At 27.1% G+C, this 8263-nt stretch overlaps 1 protein-coding gene across 1 annotated transcript in view; it reads left to right on the top strand.

Moving 5' to 3' along the window:
* LOC136968294 (TBC1 domain family member 2B-like) overlaps positions 1 to 2028 on the top strand; it is a 107953-nt gene extending 105925 nt beyond the window's left edge. Inside the window, exon 19 of the mRNA XM_067262295.1 lies at positions 1702 to 2028. Coding sequence (XP_067118396.1) covers positions 1702 to 1803 — 102 coding nt within the window. The 3' untranslated portion in view covers positions 1804 to 2028. The remainder of the gene's footprint in view (positions 1 to 1701) is intronic.
* The last annotated feature ends 6235 nt before the right edge of the window (positions 2029 to 8263 follow it).

Raw genomic sequence — 8263 nt, forward strand, 5'->3', positions numbered from 1 at the left:
ACTTTATAAAAACTTTAATTTATTAAATACTTACTCTGCCAAAGAGGTTGGTATTTCTTTAACGCTGACTTCATTTTGGCAGAAATAATACAGGCATATTCATGAGTAGTGTTGCCACCTTTACAAAATCGCTGACCCAGACGGCAGGTCAGGTTTGTTCGAACAGAAGTTCCTGACGCATGTGCAATGTCATTTTACATTGTGAAGAATAACGTGCATGCCGATTCTAAATCAGTTACAGTTAGGGACTAGGTACTTGCATAGGAGTAACGTAATTTAAATTAAGAAGGAGCAGATAATTTAGCCCAAAAGTTCTAACATAAGTAATCGTTAAACTCAAGAGTAACATGCTTTAACAGTACTATTATAATAGAAAACATAATAATTTAAAATGAATAAAAGTTTTAAATCTTTCGCGGACCAAATTTTAGCTCTTGCAGACTACTGGTTGGGAACTACTGGTGTAAACAGAGTAACATAGCGGAATGGCAGATGAGTTTCAGTGAATGTGAGGTGTTTTGCTGTTCAAATGTTGTAAATTTATAAAAATATTTGCAAGAACTTCGTAATTTCATCGTTTCATCGTAATTTCACAATTTCTACGAAATTCCCAGACAAAATTAATAATTCACCCGGACAGTGAGTCAATTCCCTGACTTTCCGGGTAAAAACCGGACGGGTGGTAACACTATTCATGAGTCTTGGCTAATATTTACTTTAGTACTTTATTAATAATAAAACATTAATTCTACTGAATTCAAACTGATTTCAAGAATTTCCAATTTATTCCAGTATTATTTCCTACAATATGATGTAAACAATCGCTAGAATTATTTTCATTCCATACATAGAACTTGTATAGACATCTATGCAATATGATTAATATAGTCAAGAGATATTATCTTTTAATTTGCTACATCCAAATTAGTATTAGTAAAAATTGTGTATTGTATTTTACAAATTATATTTAAAATAAAGTGGATAGTTTACATCATCATACTATGAACAAATATAAGGCATTTCTAGAATTAAATATAAATTTTTGTAAATGTTATTGATTTAAATTTATATAAATGTCTACTAGGACATATTGTAATAGTAGGACTAATTGTACTGGTGTCTGGGTTCTACAAATTGAGGAAACTTATTCAGAAAAAACAATCTTTATTGTTCACCTGTTTCAACTCTACATGCTATGTTTGTGTTTCGGACCTCTTGGTCCCTCATCAGCAGGTTTACAGCTACTAGGTGCTAAAACAAGATTTTATAAAATTACAAAAATGTTGTTATAATTTTTTCCGACAATAATACTATTAAAATGACTTAGTTTTTTGACGGATAATTACATCAAAATTTAAAAAGATGTAATTATCTACCAGAAAACTGTAAGTCATTTTAATAGTATTATTGTCGGAAAAAATTATAACAACATTTTTGTAATTTTATAAAATCTTGTTTTAGCACCTAGTAGCTGTAAACCTGCTGATGAGGGACCAAGAGGTCCGAAACACATAGTGTGTACAGGTGAACAATAAAGATTGTTTTTTCTGAATAAATTTCCTCAATTTGCGGAACCCGGACACCAGTACAATAAGTCCTACTAATACGATATGTCCTAGTAGATATTTATATAATAAGAACACACAGGCATATGAATTGTTGATTTAAAATTCATAATTTATTATTTGTATTTTATTTCAGTCTCAGTTAGAAGAATTAGAAGCTCTTCGAAGTAGTACACCATCTCATAGCACACACAATATGAACAGAAATAAAAGTGATTGGCAGAGTGATGAAGATTGAATATTTGAAATGAATATATTTTATCACAAATTACAGTATATCTTAAGTTTATCAATGATTTAGATAATTAAATACTTCTGATTATGATAAGTTTATATTAAGTAAATATCTTCACTTGCTAATATACAAATTTTTGTATATTTTGAGAAATTTTATAAATAAACTATTATAAATTTTATACCCAATACATATATTTACCTAATTGATAAAATAATAAGTTTTATTTTAAAAAATTTGTAGAACTCAAAAGTTTTTACACGGAACTTGATATAGTTGTAGCTAAATATAAATTTTGTAAATGAAATTTTTACAATAGCTACCACTACCTAGAATGTATGATATATTGAAACTATGACTTCTTGTAATTAATTAAAAGTTGAATATATTTTAAAATACAAAAATTTGTTAAAATCTGACTTATTTTTCTAAATATAATAAATTAGAATAGTCTATAAATTGAAAGATGATTAATTAATGAAAATTTTATAATAATAAAGCTTCAGAATTTAATAGTGCCTCATAAAAATCTTTAAAATTAACGTATATAATGGTTAAAGAATGTGCTATTTTCAAGTCTTAAAATTTCAAATTCACAACCTTATTGTGATCTATAACATATATGAATAAGTGAACAAAAGTGACTGATTAGAGATTTATCAATTTCACTAAGTTTTAATTAATTTTCTGTTTTCCTTTGATTATATGATTAAAAACTAAGTTAAAGTTTTTAATCGTATATTGTATTTTGTGTGTATAAAAAAAAATAGGCATTCCATTTTAACAATAAGGGATCACAAATGCACCTTTTAGTTATCTAGATTTTTTTTCTAGTCAAATGTCTTCTGAGTACCATATTTTACGGACTATAAGACGCACTTTTTTCTTCGAAAAATTGCCTCCAAAATTCAGGTGCGTCTTATAGTCCGTAGCATCTTAAGCAATTTTTTAAAAAAAATACCTATAAAATTTAAGGTGCGTCTTATAGTCTGTAGCGCCTTATAGTCCGTAAAATATGGTATATTCTTCCATATATTATATGATAAGTTTAGCAATAAAGTTTAGTATAAGGAGATGAACTGAAAAATTATTATTAAACAAATAATAGCTTAAAGTATACAGAAAGTGTTTACAAATGAAGTGTTAATTTTTATTTAAACTTTTAGTTCTAGTTTGGAATTTTATCTTAGTTATAATTACTTCAATTGTTGAATAAAAACTACACACTATCTTTAACTAAACTACTTAAATATATTATCATTTATAAACAGAATTCATGTATACTGTGTTTTCATGCAGATAAGAGCACAGTCTTATATGTATGAGCTTGTTTTTGCTTACAAGGGCACTGTGCTGCTGTATCAATGTAAATTAAATATACTGTACTTGTACTACAAATTGCTAATACACTACAGTAAATGTACTTTATGAGCAGTATTCACCGACAGAAATAAAAAGCCAAAATAAAAAAATGCTTCTAAAATATTTTCAAAAAGTAGTCCTTTTAGGTACTTTGCATAATATAGTGCTGATTTTGCTTCATGTATAAATTGTGTGCGCTCTTATATGCATGGAAATACAGTACGATATTAGTAAATTTAATATTTACTTTAAAAAATATTTTTGTAAGTTATTAACACGATATGATGATAAAAAAGAAAGTATTTATTACATAAAATATTAAACATTTATTTTAAAAATATTAATTACAGTAAAATTCACTATTATGTTTTAAGAGAGAAAAATGGTAACATTACTTTAAAAGAATGCCATTTCATTTGTTTGTTAAATCTTTTTAAAATGTATAGTATTTGCTATTTAATAAATAAATAAATTTATATTATTTAATATTTGCACAAAAAATTTTTTTCTGTTTATAAATAAAAATGTTCATCTATGCATTAAATTAATTCTATTCCTTTTTTTACTGTTTATAGCTATGGTACATTAATTAACAATGTTGAAAAGAAAAAAGTTACAAGTTCTAAATTGAATTGTCAGAAATGTTTTTAAAATTTGATAGATTGTTGTTTAAGTTCTTACGAGACATACAAGGCTACATTTTAATATCTGTCTATCTTTAATATAAAATTCATTATTGAATGATACTTATGAAAAGTGAATAAGTGTGTTTAAAGTGCTGGCTGAAATGCTAGAATAATAAACTTGCAGGGATTCTTGCTTGATTTCCTTGGCATTCAAATGGGGAAGGTAAAATTGTGTGTAGTGACATCAGATTTTTAATAAAATCTCATAACAAATTTTTATATTATTAATTAATACAAAAAGGCCAAAAAAAAAGGCTTAATTTTGATGAAGTTTTTTTTTAAATTGTGAATGGTTAAAAAATGAGTAAAAATTTTAAGCCCAACCCCACTCAAGATATGACACACGATCCTGCCTATCTTCCCATCACCTTGACTTGACCTTTAAACACCCAAATTTAATACCATCAAATACTATATATATATATAAGAATAATCTAATCCTGGAAAGTTTCAAAATTTTTGGTTTTTCCAGTCCTTGAGATATAATGAAAATAGATGCTTACACGCACAAAAACCCTTACATATTACATAATTTTTTAAAATATTTTTGGGGTCCTTGAGGGTCAAGACATCAAGAAATGCAAAGTAAATACCACCATGCCCTATGTTATATTCTATAAGATCTTAGGAAAGTAAAACTTTTTGAAATTTCATTGTCATTCTCAGAATTGATTTGGAATTGCAGCATTGAATATTTTTCTCTTTGATATTTGAATATGTACTATTATGCATTTGGAAAGAAAAGGGGAAAAAAAGACAGTGGAAAAAATAGCTATTAAACATGTGCTCAATTTTTTTCAAACTTGTTTATAGCTCATAAGACATTAAATTATTTTCAAATTAACGACTCTCTTAATCATTATCTCATTGGTAAGTATTTGTGAAAAAAAAAATATTTTAAAAACTAAAAGTACTGTGCAGTACATACAATACTTAAATGGATGAAATCCAGTTAAATACAAATAGGTGTGTATGTTTACTTTTCGTGTACAGTACATATAGTACATAATGTTTTTCTAAATATAGAATAATAAATTTATATTCATTTGTAGGTACATTTCCACATTTAATATTTTATTTGCATTTAATTATGTACACACATCATTTTTGTAATCATTTTTTCTATAAGAATGTCGTGTTATTTTAAGAAAAAATCCAGTTATCTGGATCCGAATGGCTGAAGTTTCAATTAATTTGGATAATTGCAGTTTTATCAAAAAATGTAAATATAAACCATTCTAATGTAATATATTGAAAATAATTACAGGTAAATCAGATTTTGCTTTATTTTTAAATGATAGTGTCCTATATTTACAAGTTGAATTGATTACAAAACATTTTATTGCCTATTTTTTGTTACTAACTTTTGTTTGCCTTTTTCAGAGTAAAATAGATACATTTTTGAATAAGGTGATCATTTAATCATGTAAGTCAATATTTCATTTTTGCATTTGAATCAGATTTTGAGAAAATAAAAATTGTCATTACTGATTAAAAAATTAAAAAAGTGAAAATATAAATAATGCGTTAATTTTACAAACTGAATTAATAACATAATTAAATGGAAAAATTTAGTAAAGAAGTGTAATTTATATTAAATAGTTATCTTAATTTCCTCTAATAGCTAAATCTAAATTTAATCAATTATTAAATAAATTTCTCAATTAGGTTTCCTTAAAGATTTAATTAATATGTGGTAGCTCGTTGGTTGGAGTCGATCACGTTATAAGTATAATCAGTCATTCCTGATTGGTGAACTTTTTGTGACGTTATCACACGTGACTCTCAAACCCTCTTTTTTCCCTCCTTGATGCGAGGCAAGTAAGGTGTGTACAGTCAAGATCATTTCAAAGTTGACAACTGAAAAAGCCTTGTTAATTGGCATAAAACAATAGATAACTGATTAGTTTATTTCACCAATAAATAATTGAAGAGTGACAAGTAAAATATTGTTGTATCAATTTAAAGTTGACAACAAAGAAAAAACATTGTAAATGCAGTAAGAAATTAATTTTAAATTGGTTTTAACACAAAATTTAATTCCAGAGTTGTCAATTAAATAGTTTTTTTTTATTATCAATAAGAAAGTATGTTAAAGAAGAAAGAATTGAGTCTTGAAGAAAGAGTGCAGATTGTACATGAGCGGAAAAAATGGCAATTCTCTTTCTATTATTGCAAAAAAGCATCAAATATCACAAGAAGGAGTCAGAAAAATAGTGGTCAAATGATTTCAGCAGTGAATCATAAGAAAAATTAGCTTTTGCCAAAAAATTTGTGAACAAGCCCCTAGAGTTTTGGAAGTGTGTTATTTGGAATGATGAGTTAAAACAAGAGTTGCAGGATTCTAAAAGACGGAAATTTGTTTGGAGAAAGAAAAATCAAGCATTCGATAAAAATACAACTGTGGGAACAATAAAACACTCGCCTTACATAATGGTTTGGTGGTGTTTTTCGGGGTTCGAAATGGGCAATATTGTTCAAATTCATGATTGCATGAAACCAGTAGATTACAAACAGATACTTAAAGACAATTTAATGGCATCAGCAAGGAAAATGGAAATTGAAAATAAATTTGTCTTTCAACAAGACAATGATCCCAAACATACAGCATAGCTTCTCAAAAAATATTTCAACGAAAATGATATCAAAGTTCTTGAATGACCACCGCAGTCACCAGACTTAAATTTAATAGAACATCTGTGGGACAAATTAGACCACTGTATTCCTCTTAGGCATAGAAAATCTTTATCATTGTACAATGAAGAAGAATTTAAGGTTTGGTCAGAAATTTGGCAGGATATCATTCGTAAATTAATTAACAATATGCAAAGTCGACTTCTTCATGTAATTCAGGCCAAAGGTGGTCCAACAAAGTTTTGATTTGACTCTTTCTGAATGTTTTATTTTGTGTCGTATGGCAAAACCATTTCAATTTGTAAAACATACATAATATTTTCTTCAAAGTTTTTGATGGATTTAATGAAAAATTAAGTCTTAAAAGTAAAATTAACATTAATTTAATTTTTACATATTGATAAGATGATGATAGCCTGTTTTTTGAACTTTTGAGTTTGTCAACTTTGGAATGATTTTGACTGTATGTGTTCTTGCTCCTGTGTATCTGTTCTTATGAACAGTAACAAAGTTTTATTGTTGAACGAGATTGTTAGCGGTCTTGAATACACCAATAGTTTTTATTTGTAGCAGTTCAAGTGTCAAATAAAACTCCTATTAGAAATTTTGTTATTAAACTATTCGGTAAATTGATTATTTAATCATCAATTAGAAAAACTACCTAATAGATGATATAATAATAATAGAAAACATTCTTTGAAAAAGAGTCAAAATCAAATGGGAATGAACTGTGTAGAATTATACAATTAATTTATAAAATGGAGTAATTTAACTATATGAGATTTAAAATATTTTAAATTCATATATGATTGTGTTAGTGTTTTAGAAATTTTTTTTTTGTCCAAAACTGTTATGAAGTTATTTAACTTATTGACCAGATATTGAAACCTTAGGGGCAGGAGGCCCCAATTAACTATATATGAACTTCCAATGCAAACCAGAAGTCATGTTATTTCAGTTCAAAAAATTTCCCCGGAAAGTTGTTAGATGACTTACTTTAACAATAAAGTTGTGCCAAAGTATTATGTACAGAGGCAAGCCACTACTAAATTTGAGGTGGAGAGCCTTATATTTTAAATTGAATAAATTAAAAATATGATTAAAAATTGCAGCCCAGCATTATGACAATGTCACAATAAATAATTGCTAATTTCTTGTTTTTATGTTTTTCTAATTTTGATTGGGTTTCTATTGTTACTATGAGGTGGCTTTTTGCCTTATTGTCTTATGTAAAGAATATTTTTTTTTAAATTCTTGTTGGAGAGTTTTAAAGCCACTCTTTTTTATTGCATTCCTTATAAACTAAAATATAGTTCAGTTTATTCTGATGGTTTTAGGAATGCTATAATAGAAATGTTCAAACCATATTCTTTTTTATTATAATACTAGCAGGTAGGCCCGGCGTTGCTCGGGCAAAAGTAACGATAGCGAAGATTAAGATTATTACGTTATAGTCACAAAATGAGAGTAATTTCATCAACAAACTTTTAAGTATTTCTAAAGAAAGGTCGAGTTTGAAAATCGAATGTTCTAATATTATTCGATTTTCACGACGTGTTCTGATTATATTGTTCGATTTTCATCGAATGTTCTAATGAAGAAAGGTCGAGAAAAACCGTTTAAATTTGAAAATCAAATGTGTTCTAACATATTACTCTCTTTCTTTTTTCCAGAGCCCGTAAATCTTGCACATCGCTTTCTCTTGTTCTCCATTGTTACTTAACACTATCACTGTTACTTAACACTTTGGTACCCTAACTGTGTACCAAATTTCAACTCCT

The sequence above is a fragment of the Centruroides vittatus genome, unplaced genomic scaffold (assembly GCF_030686945.1).
Source record: "Centruroides vittatus isolate TY-2023 unplaced genomic scaffold, ASM3068694v2 contig_1427, whole genome shotgun sequence".
Classification (NCBI taxonomy): Eukaryota; Metazoa; Arthropoda; class Arachnida; order Scorpiones; family Buthidae; genus Centruroides; species Centruroides vittatus.